A 17,146-nucleotide genomic window follows, 5' to 3' on the forward strand; every position below is an offset into this window, starting at 1 on the left:
CAGGGGCTGCAGCCTCCCCCGCTGCCCGCACACACGTGCAGCACCGAGCCCCCGCCAGCCAGGCTGCGAGCCGCCTGCGCAGCGCGAGCCGCCAGCTGCACTCCCCGAAGCCCGGACAGCCAGACCTGCGCACGCGCATAGCTAGTCTATTCGCCCCCCCCCCCGTCCGACGGTGGCGCATGCGCGCAGGAGGATGCCGAGCCTTTTGCTCTGCGCGTGCGCCTGAGAGACCTATCCCGGCTGTCTGCGCGAGTGTTTCCGGTGCGTTGCGGGGTGCCGGCCGGAAGTCGGGGCGTGACGAGGGTCTGTGGCGCTGGGAGCTGCCCGGGCGGGCTGGCCGAGGGGCCGGGACTCAGCCAGCGCCGCCGCCGCCATGGTGTTCTACTTCACCTCCAGCGGTGAGTGCGCGGGGCCCCCCCGCCCGGCCCCCCCCGGGACCTCCCCCCGGGACCTCCCCCCGGCCCGGCCCCCCCCGGCCCTCCCTCCGCCCGCCCCCCCCCCCGGGACCTCCCTCCCAGGCCCTTCCGGCCCCCCCCCGGGACCTCCCCCCGGCCCGGCCCCCTCTGAACCCTTTACCCCGGGCACCCGGGGCCCCCCTGGGCTCTTCCCCCCCCCCCCCGGCCCGGCCCACCATCCCGCCCCCTCAGGCCTCTTCCGGGGCCCCCCCGGGACCTCCCCCTCCCCCGGCACTCCATCATCCTGCCCCTTTTGGGGGCCCCCCCTGCCGCGGCCCCCCCCGACCCTCCATCATCCCGCCCCGGGCCCTTCTCTGCCCGGCTGTCCATCATCCGGCCCCCTTCTGGGTCCTCTCCCCCCCTCCCCCAGCTCTTCCAGCCTCCCCGGGACTTTCCCCCAACTGGCCAAGCCCTCCACTATCTCCCCCCCCCCCCCCCGGGTCCTTCTGGCTCTTCTTCCGCCTCCCCCCCAGGCTTTCCTGCCCCGGCCGTCCACCCACTTCCCTGGCCCTTCCTTCCAGCACCCCGCGCCCCCCCCCAACATCCGCCCCCTCCGACTCGCCTTCCCTCATCCCCCTCCGACCCGGCCCTCCAACCCTCCCTCCCCCATCCTCTGGTGCCCTCAACCTCTTGTGACCCCCAACCCCTTGCCCCTCCCTCTCAGGTCTTGAGGGTGAAAGGGATCCCTAGGTCATCTGCTCTATTCCTCTAGCATGGTGGCAGGATGGACTTCATTCCACTAGCAGTCCCTCCAGAGGACTGGTTCGTTGTGTGTGAGACACGGTTGGTTTTGCTACTGTAGTGTGTGCCATGCAGGTAGGCAGCCTTTATTTCCATGCACCGACTCTCCCCAGTGGGGGAATCAGACCCTGGATTTCTGAAGGAGAATTTTCCAGACGCTGCCACCTCCGTGTAGCTTCTCACCATGCTGACTTCCATCTTCTGTTTTTCAAAGTCCAGATCGCTGTCATATGAAACTCCTGTCTTGATGGTTCATCTGATTTCTCTGATTCCTGTATCTTACGAATATGTTTTTATTTCTGTCAATACTAGCTAGAAATTTAGTTCCTGTTTAGTGTATTTTTTGAGTATGTGAAGATTTAACCAGTTAACTGGTGAGTACTTTAGCAGCTCCCTGCCTGGGGTGGGCCCAGGCACCCCACAAGTAGGGGCTGGTCTGACCAGGACTCTGGAGCTGCCCCTTTCTTGTGGGGGAGATATGAGAGGAAATACAGTGGGGCTGGAGTGGTCCCCGCTCACCCCACCTTTAATCAGTTAACTGGCTAGACATATTAAAAGGGGTTTTACACCCCTAGTTTATAAGTATTGGTAATTTGGCTGACTCTCTTAAGTACTGCTTATGACCACACACTCTGGTTTTTACTCAGTAATCATGGAAATTAACCATGTGTCACCCTTCCTGGTGACCTAGGCTAGCACCCAACTTTTACTAAGATTGCAACTTGTGTTCCCATATTGAAGAGACTACACTGTCGGTGTAATGTGGTTAGCCAGTGGTCCTTCCTCTAAATCTTCTCTCTGGTAGGGCACCCCAAAGTATATTGCCCTTCTTGTTTCCCTGTATGTCTTGGTGTTCTGTCCCTTGCTGAGGGTTTATGAGGAGACCTGCTCGTTTATTCCCAGAATGGCATGAGACAGATGTCTAGGCAGGGTGGTGGGTGTGTACACACAAGGAGAGAGGGGAGTTAGGTAGGATGCTCCAAGGGGATAGAACTTGGGTAACTCGTCCAGGCCACAAAGGGAGTCCAGCATTAGAGCTGTGAGTAGAGCTTGAAAATGTCTGACTCAGCACCCTATTGCTGATGACAGGATTACACCTTGCATTATTATGTAGAGCAGGGGTGGGGAACCTAAGGCCTGGGAGCCATATTCAGCCCCTGGCTTGCCTGGATCTAGCCTCTGAGGGTCACGACTTCCCCCTAGCTTTGGGGAGCCTGCGCTTGCGCTCCAGCTGAAGCACACAAAATCTACGAGGCTGGGTAGGCTCTGGTGTGAGGGGGGAATGCCAGGAGTGTCTTTCTCCTTCTCATGGCCAGTGAGGATTTGGGGGGTGGTTTTGGGGTGGTTTTTTTTGGCTTCTTACTTGTGAGAAGCTCCTGACTAATTTTTCAGTTGATCAGTGGCCCCTGATCCAAAAAAGGTTCCCCATCCCTGACATAGAGCAAAAGTGAGCCCAAACCTCATGAAGTGCTTTGCTCCTCAGGCCAGTCAAACCGCTGACTAGTCTTCCAAGGGAAGTGGTGGAAACTTGGTGGTTTGTTCTCTTTGATTTTTTTTTAGATTGAGTCAATCTTGCCCTGGTCCCTGGAAAGTGAATGAAACGAATTAGCTGTTCAGAGATACAGATTTTTGTCAGTACCTCTGTGCATTGCTGTGTCTGAAACTCCTTTTGATTTGTGTTCTCTTTCTATCCCTCAGTTGTTCCCTCCGTTTACACCATTTACATGGGAAAAGATAAATATGAAAGTAAGTGCATGAAAATACTTTGGCAAAGCTTTACAGGTTGGAGTTTGCTTTCTTTTTCTCTCTCTAATTGTTTGGGCCTCTTTGATCTTACTGCATTGTTTAAAGCATGCTTTTCTAGATAATTTTCTATCAAGAAAATTATGCTCTATGCTAACACCTCATGTAGTCTGGAAATTATTTTATACCATTGTGGAGGTTGGTGAGAGGGGCAGCTAGGGGCTTAATGTGACGTTGGTGGGCACTGTGGTCTTTTTATCAGGCTACAAAATGGTCAAGGAAACAATAGTAGATGCCTAATGTGATTTGACAGCACTTGTTTTAGTTAGTTTAATTGTTCCTTGCATCATTAGTGGGTTTTTTCCCATCTGGAGTTAGTGTTCTTCAAATAAAATAGGTTATCTGTTGTGTTCTCTTCCAGTAAACCCCAAGGTACAGTCCTGCTTTATTTCATGTCCTTGCTTGCTACTCTGTACTTAAGGCAAAACCAAAATTAACACTTCAGGTGAAGAGTTGTTGCTTTTTAATCTTGGGAAATGCCCCCTTGAAAATCTCCCTCATAGGCTATCTATCAGTGTCTCCAAATAAAAAAACTGAGACTGGGATGGAGGAAAGAAAAAATTAGAAGTGTTCAGACTTTTGGCCAACACCTTAGTGCCCGAGTGCACTGTGTGGTTCAGCCCTGTTGGGGGTTCCATCACTCAAGTGCCATACTGTGGTGCAAACCCTCTTGATTTTAGTTTTTTAAAAGTAACCACTGGTGTGTCAATGAATTCAGAAACCGAGCTCTAGCAATCCTTTCCCCTCGTTGCCTGTCTCAGTGGGTGGTGTGGTTGGCTGCTGGGGAAAGTAACTTTATTTGCTCAGTATTTTTTTTCATGCCTGCAGATGAAGATCTGATCAAATATGGCTGGCCTGAAGATGTTTGGTAGGTACTGGAAAGTGCCGTGTAAGTCTTGTATGCTTGTGAAACGAATTGTGAACTTCAAGGGGAGGCGGCATTGGTGCCCTACTGGCTACTAGAGCTGCTATTCAGGGTATTAACTAGTTTAAACAAAATCCTGGAGCGTTATTGTAGAGCAGGGGTGGCCAAAGTGTGGCTCAGGAGCTGCATGTAGCTCGTTGAGCGTGGCTTGTGGAGCCCCACGCCACACCTCTCTCCTTCACCTACCAGTTCGAGGAACGTGAGACCTCCACCTTGCCGATTCAGCAGAAGCAGGGATGAAGCCCCGAGTCTCAGCAGGCATGCCCCGTCTCTCAGACCTCTGAAGGCCGATAAGTTTGGCCACGTCTGTTTCCAAGTAGCACCTATAGCCCCCGGTGAGGTGTGGTTGCACTGCACTAGGCCATTTCACACACACACAGCAAGAGTTGACAATGTAACCTGGCTTGTGTGCGCATGGAATAGGTGTGCCCTCATGTGGCGCTACTTATGAAAAGCTGTGTAGGTGAACCCTAACCTGACAGGGTAAATGTTGAAATGACACGAGGTGAAATTTAAAAAACAACAAATTGTCTTGCAGCACTTTCGAGACTAATGGGTGCTGCAAGACTATTTAAGTTTTTTCCAGGTATAGACTAACACGGCTACCCCTCTGAAACAGAGGTGAAATGGCATGTCCCATGTCGCAGGGCAGATCAGCAAGAGAAGGAAACAGAACCCAGGTCTCCCAGGGAATAGAACCCCCAGATCCAGATCCTCTCCGCAGGAGCTTGCTGCTTCTCCAACCCTTTCCCTTTGTCTGAGTCCTCCTGCTATGCGTACGTGCACAATGTTCCCTTCCTGTTTACCGTCTTCAGATGCTACCTGACCAAATGAAATATTCACTGTCTTGCCTGTATTCTGGCTCCAGGAGAACACCTCTGAGTCATGACAGGCGAAAGCCAAGCCTAACCTAAACAGATCTACCTGATCCCGTGTGCTGGGCTGACGCGGGCACTGCTCTGTACCACATGTTGATGTAGTCTTGGTCCTCCCTACATGGAAAAGAAAATACTCAGAGGAGGGCAGTTGGGGCAACTCACCATTAGCTGCAGACATGCCATTGACTGCTCTTTGTGGCAATCTTTTAACAAGTTTTCCTTGCTGGAAGTGGCCATATTTGTCTGGGGCCGTGTATGGCTGTTAGATAATGGATGGAATGGGCTATTTATATCAATAGACGGGCTTGGACGCACAAACCCATCATCTTAGTTGATGCTAGGGAGGTTGGTTAATATAGGCTTATTTTTGGAAGTGTGTGACTGCTGACATTTTCAGTGGTTCTGCGTTTACACACAGCGGGGGCAGGTGGGAGCCAGTGCTCAAGGGAGCTGGCATTTAACCAGGTTCCCTCTGAGCACCAGCTCCCGCTTGTCCGCTTCCCGCGCTGCTCTCTTTGTCTTGCTCCCATTGCTCCCCCCCTCACTTCTGTGTGTGGCAATGGGGTGGGGGTGAGGAAGGCACGTGGCTCTGTGGGAGCCAGCTTAAAAGCCGGCTCTCCATGCGTACTGACTCCCGCTGCCTCTGATACGAAGGCAGTGGGGAAGGCATGCGTGTAACCGTGTGGGTTAACCGACGAGGCCAGGCATATCGGTTAACCATGTACACGTTAACATCCCTAATCGATGCTTAATGTTCACCATTTCAGCAGAGACGCTAAGAACTGAGTGGGCCATATAGACTGGACTCACTTCTGATTCCTACAGGTGGTCTTTTTGAGGAGTGAATTGATGGAACCAGCGTGTAAGAAACATGCACACCGCCTCTGCTTTTCTTGCACCTGCTCTGAAAATTAGAGATGTAAGATGCTAGGAGTACGTACTCCTCGCAGTAAAACACAGCTGACCTGTGCTCATGGGATTTGCACTGCAGGGCTATGAAGTTACAGCATAGATATTGCGGGGCTTCAAGACCTGAGTGCCACCTGACCACAGACATCTACGCTGCACTTTTATAACCCTGGAGCCCAAGCCCTGCGAGCTAGAGACAGCTGACATGGCCAGCTGTGAGTCTTCTATTACAATGAAGACAAACCCTATGAAGGACGCTCCTAGGGTGTTTTGATAGCATGAAATGTCTCTGTTAATAACAGGCTCTGCTATAGTAATATCATACTAATTTGTCTGCCGTAATTAGTTAACTGATGTAGTAAGAGTCGACAGGAGTAGAGGGAGCAAATAGCAATATTTTATTGTCTGTGTGTATTATATTTCAAAGAAAACACAAGGTTCTTAGTAACTGCTTCCTTTAGCATTTCAATCTTTTTCTCTTAAAGGTAGATGAATATTTGCACAAAGATTAAAACATCTGATAAGCTGTAACAATTCCATTGCATGCTGTCAGGTATGCATGTTCAGAATATATTTTAATGCGTCTACTTATGGGACTACTCGTCTGTTGTTTTAATCTTTATTGAAGCATTTATTTCAGATTTAGCGACCTTCTGCTAAATGTGCCTTTCTACTCTGTAGGTTTCATGTGGATAAGCTTTCCTCTGCACATGTATACCTCCGACTACACAAGGTAACCTCAGAACCCTGCTGCATGTAAACAAATATGTATTGGTATCACCAGAGCTCAACAAATCACTGAATCTACTCACCCGTGGCGAGTAGATTTCAGCTGGTCGCCCCGTTCACCCCGCATGCGCAGTGCAGGGCTGGCGAGTAGGTTTCGCCACCGTTTGTCAAGCCCTGGGTATCACAGTGGTCTGCAAAGGATTTTTTTAAAGATCCTCATTTCCAGAAAATGTTTTTTTCTGCTTGTGTTGAATTCTAGAATTTTTATACATGCCAAGCCTAGTTCTCCCTGGTTTAGGAGGGTTTGTTACCTCAGGTATTTATTGAGTTTGTACACCAAAATGTGGGAGAACTTGTTCTGTTGTTGCATATAATATGAGCGTATAATATAAGCATTCTGCACACACACAAGTCTTACAATCTAAGGCTGCCATTCCACTATGAGCTCTGTATGCATATACTCCCTCCTCCCCTCCCTTCCCCGCTCACAGATAGTGCCACTGATGTTAATGGGAGTCTGCAAGAATGCTGGTGTGTAGCAGAACTTGAGCATTTGTTAGTATGCTACCCAGGGATGTTAAATATCGACTAATTGAATAGTCGAGTAACCTCATGAATTCTTATCGGTTAGTCGACTGTTCTATAGTCTCCAGGGGTGGGTCTGGCAGCCAGAGCACTCCAGCCCCACTCCCAAAAAGGTCCTTGCCACTCTGCACTGCTGCCTCTATATCAGAGGAGGCAGCGCAGAGTGCCAGGCAGGAGCTGGTCCGCAAGAGCAGCTAATTTAAAAACCAGCTCCCCTGACCGACCAGCTGCCTGTCGCCCTGTGCTACTGCCTCTGATAAAGGCAGCAGCGCAGGGTGGCAGCAGCTCCTGTCTTGGGGGGAGGGTCCGAGCTCCCGGACCCAGCGTGAGCTGGAACTGAGATGGGCTGACTGCCTGCTCGGCTCCTAATACACTTTAAATGCAGAGCCGCAGCAGGGTTAGGTCCCGGACCCATTGCAAGCCAGGACTGAGCTGGGCTGCTGGCCAGCCTGCTAAAAAATGTACTGGCGGGGGGGGGGGGGGGGGGGGGGAGGGGGACTGTTTGTAAAGTGGCATGAAAGCCATGGGCAGCAGGTGCTATAGAAGTGCAAGGTGGTATAATCTGTGTGTGTCATGCAGGGTGGTCATAGCTGAGTTTGCATAGCACGTTCCAAGCGCGCTGTTGGTCCGGGGTTTCTCCAGTGTTCGTAAATGCCCTGCTGCTCCTTCAATAAATCACTCTGGTTCCACTGCTCTCTTTTAGGGGCAGACGGTGGATGACATTCCCAAAGAAGTTTTGATAGACTGCGCCCATCTAGTGAAAGCCAATAGCATTCAGGGTAACATTTACTATTGAAATTGGCAAGTTGACAGTGGTGATTAAGGGGCTGGGGAGAGGGATTTGTTCCATGCCAAGTTACCCAAAATCCTTGAATAATGTGACGTTTAAGCACCTTTCATAACTTGTTGTTTTCATGGGAAACAGATGTCCCTTCCAGCAGCTGGTGCTGATGCTATTTTCATACGGAAACTTTAATCTCCCGATTCCTCACTGTGCCTCTAAATCACTGTACGAGCCAAAGGGAGGCTTGCCATTTTCCCTCTAATACCCACCTGAGGCCGCCTTTGGGGCAGGCAGATTTCTGGCAAAGCCAGGCTTCATCTGGAGTTCATTAACACAGCTCTGGCCCTTGCTGCCACAGAACATACAATGGCAATGCTGTTCCCTCAGATAGGAGGTAGAGGACAAGTCCTGACACATGTCACTGACCAGCAGCTGTGTGACACAGCGTTACTCTGGCCGGTTGGGGAGACAGGGTGTCAGAAGGTGGGGGAGGGAGAATCGAAATGTTTCCCGCTTCTTGTGATACAAGCCCTCTTGTTTCTCCTCTTTGCTCTGTAGGATGTAAAATGAACAACATCAATGTGGTGTACACACCATGGACCAACCTAAAGAAAACAGCTGACATGGACGTGGGACAGATAGGGTTTCACAGACAAAAGGATGTAAGTGTTTGCTATGTGGCTGCAAGGAAACCCAGCAGCTGACTGCAATGCCTCCTTCGTAACGCCACCATGTTGTGTCATCCACCAAGGCTCTAACGCAGGGGAAATGTCTGTGGTCCAGGACATGGGAAAAATCCCAGCTGTTTTTTGGTGGGCGAAACTAAATTTCCATGTGGGTGCTGGAATATAGTAAAGTAAAACCACGACTGCACATGGAAGACAAGTTAAAACAGGGCTGCAGAGTCATTGGCTATGGCCAGTATACAATATCCCAGTGTCTCATACACACTTGCTGCATGGATTTCCACCTACGCTTGGATTATTGTCTTCAGTATGATTGAAAACACTCTGACCTGGTGGTAACATAACCACAGCTGGTTTTCCTTTGGTAACAAGCAGCTATTTCCATTTCGAAGTTGGAGACCTTGAATCTCAGAGTTCATCAGATCCTGTTTCCTGTAAAATCTCCCTGTTTTCATACTTTTAAATGTTGAAGGAACCTCCAGACTTAAAGCATGAATCCAGTTGTCACTTTCAGAATTGCTAGCAGGCAGCCTTGTGTATTTTCTCTTCACCCAGCTGAGCCCCCTGTCCTGAAATCATTAAGGCTGACTTAGGAGAGCAGTCGAGTCCTGTATTGAAAGAGCTAGGTTATCTGGAGAGAAGAGATTGTCAGTTGGTTGGTTAAGTTCCAAGTCTTGGTTCTGAGTTCTCTTTAGGGATGTAAAATCCTGGTTAAAAAGTTAACTAGTTAAACCTGATGCAGCTGCTTGTGCCCAGCCAGACAGGGCCCACCGCATTGTGGGGGGGCTGCTCCAACCAGACCAGTAATGGGTTAACCCTTTACATCCCTAGTCCTCTTCTGGCTCTTCCACAGATTTCCTGTGTGTTAAGAGCCGGACGGCTCTTAAGACATTTAAAAGGCTGAAGCATGGGGTGGATGACTTGATGCAAGCTGGGACAGCTGATTCATTTAGCTGCCGGCTCTAATCTAATAAATACAGGAGAATGTTTGTAAGTTTGTGCGCTAATAACTTGGACACTATAAGAGCTACTGCAACCAAACTTTTTATGGGATAACCTTTCATCCAGGAGAAGGTTTTAAGGTACCCGATCGGGCCCGAGCTTAGGCTGTAAAAATAAAAAAGTAACGTGCTGCAGAGGCTGCCCCGCCCACCCGAGGTCCCGTGCCTGCCACCTGCAGCGCCGTCTGGGACTCGCCCACAAGGTTACATAAGCGACCCTCTTTTCCCTCCCCCCGCGCCTGCACACGGTGCCCCCACCCCCACGCGCACAGCAGCTCAGGGGCCCGCCCTGCCCTCTGCGGCATCTGCAGCCCTGGGCATGAGCTGGGGCGCCCCTCCCGCATGTAACCTTTCTTCTCCCTCCCCTCCCCGGGGATGACGCGGACCTATATTTTAATCCCTATAGAAATCCGTGCAACTTTTCTACCATTCATGAAAAGATAATGGACTACTGTTTTTTCTACATTTTGTTCCTCCGGTTTCCCGAGCAAGTACATTTAAGAAGCAGAGGCGCAGTGTCTGGGACTGGGCGCAAGCCGGGAATCAGCTGATTCTCAGCTCATGCCTGGTCTCTAACCCCTGACACCAGCGGAAATGGTGTTGGGGGAACCATCTCCTTCTCCCTTCCCTGCCCTGGCTGCCTCTGATAGGCAGCAAGTGGGGGAAGCGACTAGCTGAAGGATGGTGCTTATCGGGTAATCGACGAGTCACTTTCATCCCTAGCTGTAGAAGTACAAAGTGTTTGTTAAATGCAAATCGGTACTGGCCAGTGCAGTATTGAAGACAGCAGTGCACAGAAGGGGTACAGTGTACTCAGCAACAGCGTGAGCTTCAGGTCCACATAGACTTGTTCCATAGGTGGGTGGCTAGGATCCAGTCAATCCTCAGGCTCTCTGCTGAGACTGTAGCCAAGAACGCCAATCAGCGATAACGGTTTGTGTTCTTGTGCCTGTTGGGGGTTGTCTTCTTCACACAAGCCACTGAACGGCGCCAGATGCCCGTGACACAGTCTAAATGAGATTTGGGAGTCACGCGTCAGGGTGAAAATGCCGCTCTTGGTCTGTGTTTACCTCACGGTGGTGTCTCTTTCTCAGCGAAACACACGGAGGCAGCCTTTTTGATAAGGATTATAGTTCTTTCCATCCCACAGGTGAGAACAGTGACCGTGGAGAAAAAGGTGAATGAGATAGTGAACAGGCTCGAGAAGACCAAAGTGGAGCGGTTCCCTGACCTGGCCGCCGAGAAAGAAGCTCGGGACAGAGAGGAGAGAAATGAGAAAAAAGCCCAGATCCAAGAGATGAAGCGGAAGGAGAAGGAGGAGATGAAGAAGAAGAAAGAAATGGAAGAGCTCAGGTGAGTAATGGCTGTGGCTAGCTCTCACTGTCAGCATTACACATCCATGATGGGAAGGAGACTTCGACCAGGGTGTGTCGGCAGAGAGAAAGGGGTAAGCAGTGAGGTGGTAAAGTTTGCAGATGATACCAAACTGTTTAGGATAGTCAAGACAGAAGCAGACTGTGAGGGACTCCAAGATGATCTCACCAAACTGAGTGATTGGGCAGCAAAATGGCAACTGAAATTCAATGTGGATAAGTGTAAAGTAATGCACATCGGGAAAAATAACCCCAACGATACGTACAGTATGATGGGGGCAAACTTGGCTACAACAAATCAGGAAAGAGATCTTGGAGTTCTCATGGACAGTTCTCTGAAAACTTCCACACAGTGTGCAGCGATGGTCAAAAAGGCAAATAGGATGCTAGGAATTATTAAGAAAGGGATAGAAAATAAGACCCAGAATATCTTACTGTCCCTGTATAAAACTATGGTACGCCCACATCTTGAATACTGTGTACAGATGTGGTCTCCTCACCTCAAAAAAGATATTTTGGCCTTGGAAAGGGTTCAGAAAAGGGCAACCAAAATGATTAGGGGTTTGGAACGGGTCCCATATGAGGAGAGGCTAAAGAGACTGGGACTTTTCAATTTAGAAAAGAGGAGACTGAGGGGGGATATGATAGAGGTCTATAAAATCATGAGTGGTGTGGAGAGGGCCGATAAAGAAAAGTTATTTATTAGTTCCCTAAATAGAAGAACTAGAGGACACCAAATGAAATTAATGGGTAGCAGGTTTAAAACTAATAAAAGAAAGTTCTTCTTCACACAGCGTGTAGTCAACCTGTGGAACTCCTTGCTGCAGGAGGCTGTGAAGGCTAGGACTATAATAGAGTTTAAAGAGAAGCTAGATAATTTCATGGAGGTTAGGTCCATAAAAGGCTATTAGCCAGGGGATAACATGGTGTCCTTGGCCTCTGTTTCAGAGGCTGGAGAGGGATGGCAGGAGACAAATTGCTTGATCGTTGTCTTCGGTCCACCCTCTCTGGGGCACCTGGTGCTGGCCACTGTTGGCAGACAGGCTACTGGGCTAGAAGGACCTTTGGTCTGACCCAGTATGGCCGTTCTTATGTTTATGTTCTTATGTAGTGACCGAGTCACTCATGCTCTGGTCTGTCTTAGACTGGCACAGTCTTAAGCAAGGGTATTTGCTGGGCATGGAACTCTTTCCTTGCCTTTGTCTTGGGGGCTAGATGCATTCCTCCAGGTCACTTAATATGAACATAAGAATGGCCAACCTAGGTCAGACCAAAGGTCCATCCAGCCCAGTGTCCTGTCTGCCCACAGTGGCCAATACCAGGTGCCCCAGAGGGAGGGATCAAAACAGGTAATCCTCACGTGATCCCTCCCCTGTCACCCACTTCCAGAGAAACAGAGGCTAGGGACACCATTCCTACCCATCCTGGCCTATAGCCATTGGTGGACCCAACGTCCATGCATCTATCTTGGAGGAGGAAGAGGGGGGAAAATTCTTCTCGGCCTCTGAGGATAGAACAAGAAGCAATGGGCTTAAACTGCAGCAAGGGAGGTTTAGGTTGGACATTAGGAGAAACTTCCCAACTGTCAGGGTGGCTAAGCACTGGAATAAATTGCCCAGGAATGTTGTGGAATCTCCATCATGGGAGATATTTAAGGTTAGATAGACATCCATCAGGGATGGTCTAGATGGTGGTTGGTCCTGCCAGGAGGTCTGGGGACTGGATTTGATGACCTCTCGAGGTCCCATCCAGTTCTGGTGTTCTAGGCTTCTATGAAGTGTCAGCCGGAGTGTCCCAAAGATGCAAATATGAAATAGATACACAGATAACTTTGGGTACAGAAATACACGCATACAAATGGGATTAGCGTATTCAGGAAATCCTCACTTTTCCAATGACACCTTACATGAGACATCTTGCACAGAGCATATCTCAGCTGTGGCATATTCATATCAGAAGAATATTTTCATAAAGCATGGGAAGTGTCACATCTCAGTGTCCTCTTCTGTCTCTGACATAAGTGTTTTGCTCCAAAGTGTCTGTGCTCTTCATAGTCCACTTACTCTTCGCTTAGGGCTGTGGTGTGTTCTTTGAAAGACAAACTTGTGTTTGATTTCCCCCTGAAGAACAGGAGAGCTAAACTTGGAGGCCCCCTGTCCTGTTTCAGAGTGTACGTTCAAAACATAATTTCTCTTCCCTTGCAGGAGCTACTCTTCTCTGATGAAATCTGAGAACATGTCCTCCAACCAGGTAAGCTCAGGCTGGCACCTGTGAAGATCTTGCTTCCAGAAGCCTGGTTAAGAATCAGAGTAGGCTAACAGGATATGACGGAGAAAGCAAGCTTTAGCCCAGTAGCCGCACATGATGATTTGTTCCACAGGCTATACTTTTCTTATTGTAGGACAATATCCAAGGAGAGCAGAGCTGCGTGATTTCTGGCAAAGGGAGTCTACTTTCTGTAGCACCCACTAGAGATGTTAAATGGGCCAAGGACACAGCCACCCATTTCTTTTCTCCTCCATCTCCCAGTCTGCTTCTCTGAGTTCCCTTTGGTTGCATTCAGAACCCCTTGCCAGTGGGGCTGAGAAGTTCTGTGTAGGAAGGATACCAAGTTCTGTGGCAGGGCAGCCACCAAAAAGAGCCTATCAAGTGAAATTCTTTTTGTCCTTTTGCTTCCACAGGCCTGTGTCTGGTTTTCTTGGGGTTGGGGGAACCATCTATCTTTGGATTACTCTGTCGCATCAGTGATACCTCCAGGCAAACAAAGAGCTCAGACTGCCTCTCGCAAATCTGTGTTGAAAATCGCTTGAGCTGTCACATTACCAGAGGCTCAGCAGCTGCTTAGGATAGGGTTATGGATTTCTTGTGTTTGGTGAATCGTCCGGCTGGTGAGCATATGGGGTAAAGATACCCATGGGGTTTAAGTAGCAGCACTTCCTACTAGGCATGTGAAGGACTAGTTGGCTATCCAATAAGCAAATGCTTATCTGCTAGTTGACTAGTCCCTCCCCCCTCCCCTTGCTGCCTCTGTCAGAAAGACGCAGCAAACGGGGAGAAGGGGTACTTCAAAGCAGCAGCACCACTTGAAGCCTGGGGCCTTACCCAAGGCTCCATGCAGCGCTGCTGCTTTGAAACCCCGCAGGGAGCCCGCTGTCTGGCGACACACGGTGTTTCAAAGCGGTAGCTTTGAACTAATTGAATAGTCAGTCAATATTTAACATCCTTAGTTCCTACCACGCATGTGCAAGCTGTGTCTGGCTAGTGACATTCCCGTAAGGAATGTCACCCCTCTCTGTGTCTAAGCCACCTGTCGTCAGACTGCTGCTTTCATGCTGGGCTCAGATTAAGTCAAATTCACAAAGGGCTGATGCACAGGAGTGTGTTGGCAAGAATCTCTGCTTCGTGGCCTGAGTCATAAGACGTAGGTAAAGGCTACGAAGTCACCAGTTCCGTGGATTATCAGAGCTCAGTTACCCGTCGTGCCTCCCAGAGTTACACTTGAAAGATGGAGCCTCCATTGGAACGGGTGGAGCCGGTTTACTGCGGGGCTAGCAAGCCGCACAGATTTGATATTGCATCTGTTTCCTTAACATGGCTGGTTGGTTCCTAGGCTCTGAATTCAAGGGGAAGATGTCAGGGGCATACTTGAATGAACAAGAGGATCCTTGTATGTTACGTGTGAGACTAGCAACAACATCCAAGAATCTAGCTGTGGGGTTTGTCAGCTACGGAATTCTGATCGCCAGCCTTTTGAATAAACTTTTGCTGAGCTCATGGCTTTTGTACGGGCACCGGAGGAACCTCAGCCACTTCCTTTAACGATGGTAGAGGTTACTGACTACACCACTGTCTTTTAGCCTGGGGGTCTGCGGACTCTGAAGATTTCTAAAGGGGTCCACACCCATCTTAGGGGTCTGCAAATGAAGAGCCACCGGACTCCGGCCTGTCAGCAGAGTTACACTCCCACTTTAAGAAGCTTTTTTCGTTAATTTCATTCTCTTTTCCCCCCCAGGATGGCAATGACTCCGATGACTTCATGTGAACGGGGCACACTCCCCTTTCTGTATCTTGAGGGAGACTGCCATGCCTTTCTCCGTCCATCCGATGCCAAACAAATGCTGACTTCAGAGTTTGACCCAGTTGGAACAGTCCCTGGCAATATCCGACCAGCCCTCTGATGTGGGTCTCCTAAAGACAGTATCTTACCAGAGAAGGGAGGGTGGGGGGAAAAGGGGAGGATGCATTCTGGTTCTACAAGGACTTTGATATATTTATTTTATGAGGGAGGGACTTTTAATCTGAGCTGCAGGAGTGTCGTGCTGCCTTAATGAATTGGCAGTAGACTCCAAGAAATGTTGCGGGGGTGGTACCGGCTCCCTGGTATAAATTCAAACCTGAAATCACAATTGCTGATGTGAGGACTCTCTTCTCTTGGGTGATCCTTGTTGATGGGCTCTGTGTATTCATCCAAGCCAGGGAATTCCCATAAAGCAGAGGAGTCTGAATTTGGCTCAGCTGATGGCCATATTGCAAATCTGCCTGGAGCCAAAGAGATCCGCCCATCTGGAAAATGTAGCAAATTGTAGCTGCCTTCATTTTCACAGGGAGCTGGTGCCTCTGGGCAGCCTGACCGATGGAGCAATGCATGCTGGGATGTGGTGTCTTGAGGCTGCATATCTGTAATATAGACGAGGATAGTCATGAATTGTTTTCGGCTGCATTCGGCACCCCTTTCGAACAAAGGATGTTGGGCTTGCAAATAAGATGGTGTTCGAAAAGCCTGGAACACTTGACTGAGTAACCTGTAACATGGCTAATAAACATGCAAAATGATTGTGGTAACTCGCACAACATGTTTAGGCCTGTTGTAATTGGGGGGGGGGGGTTGTGTGTGTAGTGTTGCATGGGTTCGAGATGTGGTTACCAATCTTCCCTCTAATTTGTTCCATCGGTGTGCGAAATACATTTTACGATGTGCGCCAAGGCCTCTTTAGGTGTGCACCACCATTGGAAACCCACGCTGCTGGCTGTGGGCGCTCTGCGAATCAGCTGGGTGGCAGCTTACAGGGAACACTGGCGGTTGTAGTTGGGGGCAGGAGCGTGAGGAGGGACGCTGGTATGAGTGGCTGTGAAAGGCGCTGCTTCAGCCATTGCGAACGTGGCTGACGTTGGAGGTGAGTGGAAATGGACCGTGGAGCAGAAGGGGCGGGGAGACTTCCCTGGGTGAAGCAGTGTCTGTCTTTTCAGCTTGGTTCTTCCATGCACGCAAGCTCCTCTGAGGTCAGTTGCTACAGCCAGTTGTGTCCAGATAGCTCCCGCACCGGCTTGCACAATCGTTTACAAAGTACTCTCTGTGTGGCGGTAGGTCCGTGCCAAGCGGGTGACATGTCCCAGCTCCCGGGAGTTTATCCTAAGTATGGCTCCTGGAACTCTGGCTCTGCGCTCTCCTGGCCCAGTTGCTTTGTATTGCAGTCTTAGCCCAGGGGATGAGCTGTCGGAGATCTACGTGTAGTGTCTGCCATTGTAAACGCAAAGAGATCCCCTGTTGTCTGGGGCCCAGAAGAGGGTGTGCACCTTCCTACTGCTTTGTCGTGCCCCTTGGCCAGTGAAGCATGTGAGAGCCTGGAGAAACAGGAAGTGAGCTCCCTTTGTAGGCTCCAGGATTGCGATTGTATTAATCCCGCAGTGTTGCTTCCAGAGGTGGATGATGTGGCTGAGAACAGAACTCGGCCCGATGGTGGGGTTGTGTTAGGTGCTGTACAAATGTAATTGAGGCTTCCTGCCTCGAGCAGCTCAGTCTAATTAGCTGTCAGCATTACCCGAAAGAGCCACGGTATGCACGTGTGTGTAGAGAATTTATAAAATTCTCATGGCAAAATGGTGTCTTCCTGCCTCCCGTTGTCAGTCGCTCCCCTGGCGATAGGCAGAGGGGTCCGCTTCAGATGGGCGCCGAGGTGCGGGTGCTGCTGGAGTAGTGTAACGGGGGAGTTCTGTCGGCTGTGGGATACAGCCGCTCGGACCAGAGCCCGCTGGGCCGTCCCCGTGCCGCACACCCTGTTCACACCGGTGCACTAGGCCAGCCTTGTTCCCTCAGGACCCAGGCCTGTAGCTATCCATGCTGAGAGCCCTTGTAAGTACCCACTGACTGACTGGTCTCTGGCTTTGCCAGACCATGAGCCCTTTACTTAGTCAGGTGACACCTAACGGGAACTTTCAGTAAACCCTTCTCCCTCCCTGTCTATCGGCCAGGCGGCTCTTCCTGCCTCCTCACGGTCGT

The 17,146-nt window shown here is 50.2% G+C and overlaps 1 protein-coding gene across 1 annotated transcript; it reads left to right on the forward strand.

Annotated features, from left to right (window-relative positions):
* Positions 1-237: 237 nt before the first annotated feature.
* On the forward strand, positions 238-15,720 carry CCDC25 (coiled-coil domain containing 25). The gene is made up of 9 exons (XM_075925968.2): positions 238-398; positions 2,895-2,942; positions 3,828-3,867; positions 6,393-6,444; positions 7,729-7,804; positions 8,368-8,471; positions 10,647-10,849; positions 13,074-13,119; positions 14,882-15,720. The coding sequence occupies exons 1-9, from the start codon at positions 374-376 to the stop codon at positions 14,909-14,911; spliced, it is 624 nt and encodes a 207-aa protein (XP_075782083.1). The 5' UTR covers positions 238-373; the 3' UTR covers positions 14,912-15,720.
* Positions 15,721-17,146: the final 1,426 nt, after the last annotated feature.

The sequence above is a fragment of the Pelodiscus sinensis genome, chromosome 3 (assembly GCF_052426305.1).
Source record: "Pelodiscus sinensis isolate ZL-2025 chromosome 3, ASM5242630v1, whole genome shotgun sequence".
In the NCBI taxonomy this organism is placed as follows: domain Eukaryota; kingdom Metazoa; phylum Chordata; order Testudines; family Trionychidae; genus Pelodiscus; species Pelodiscus sinensis.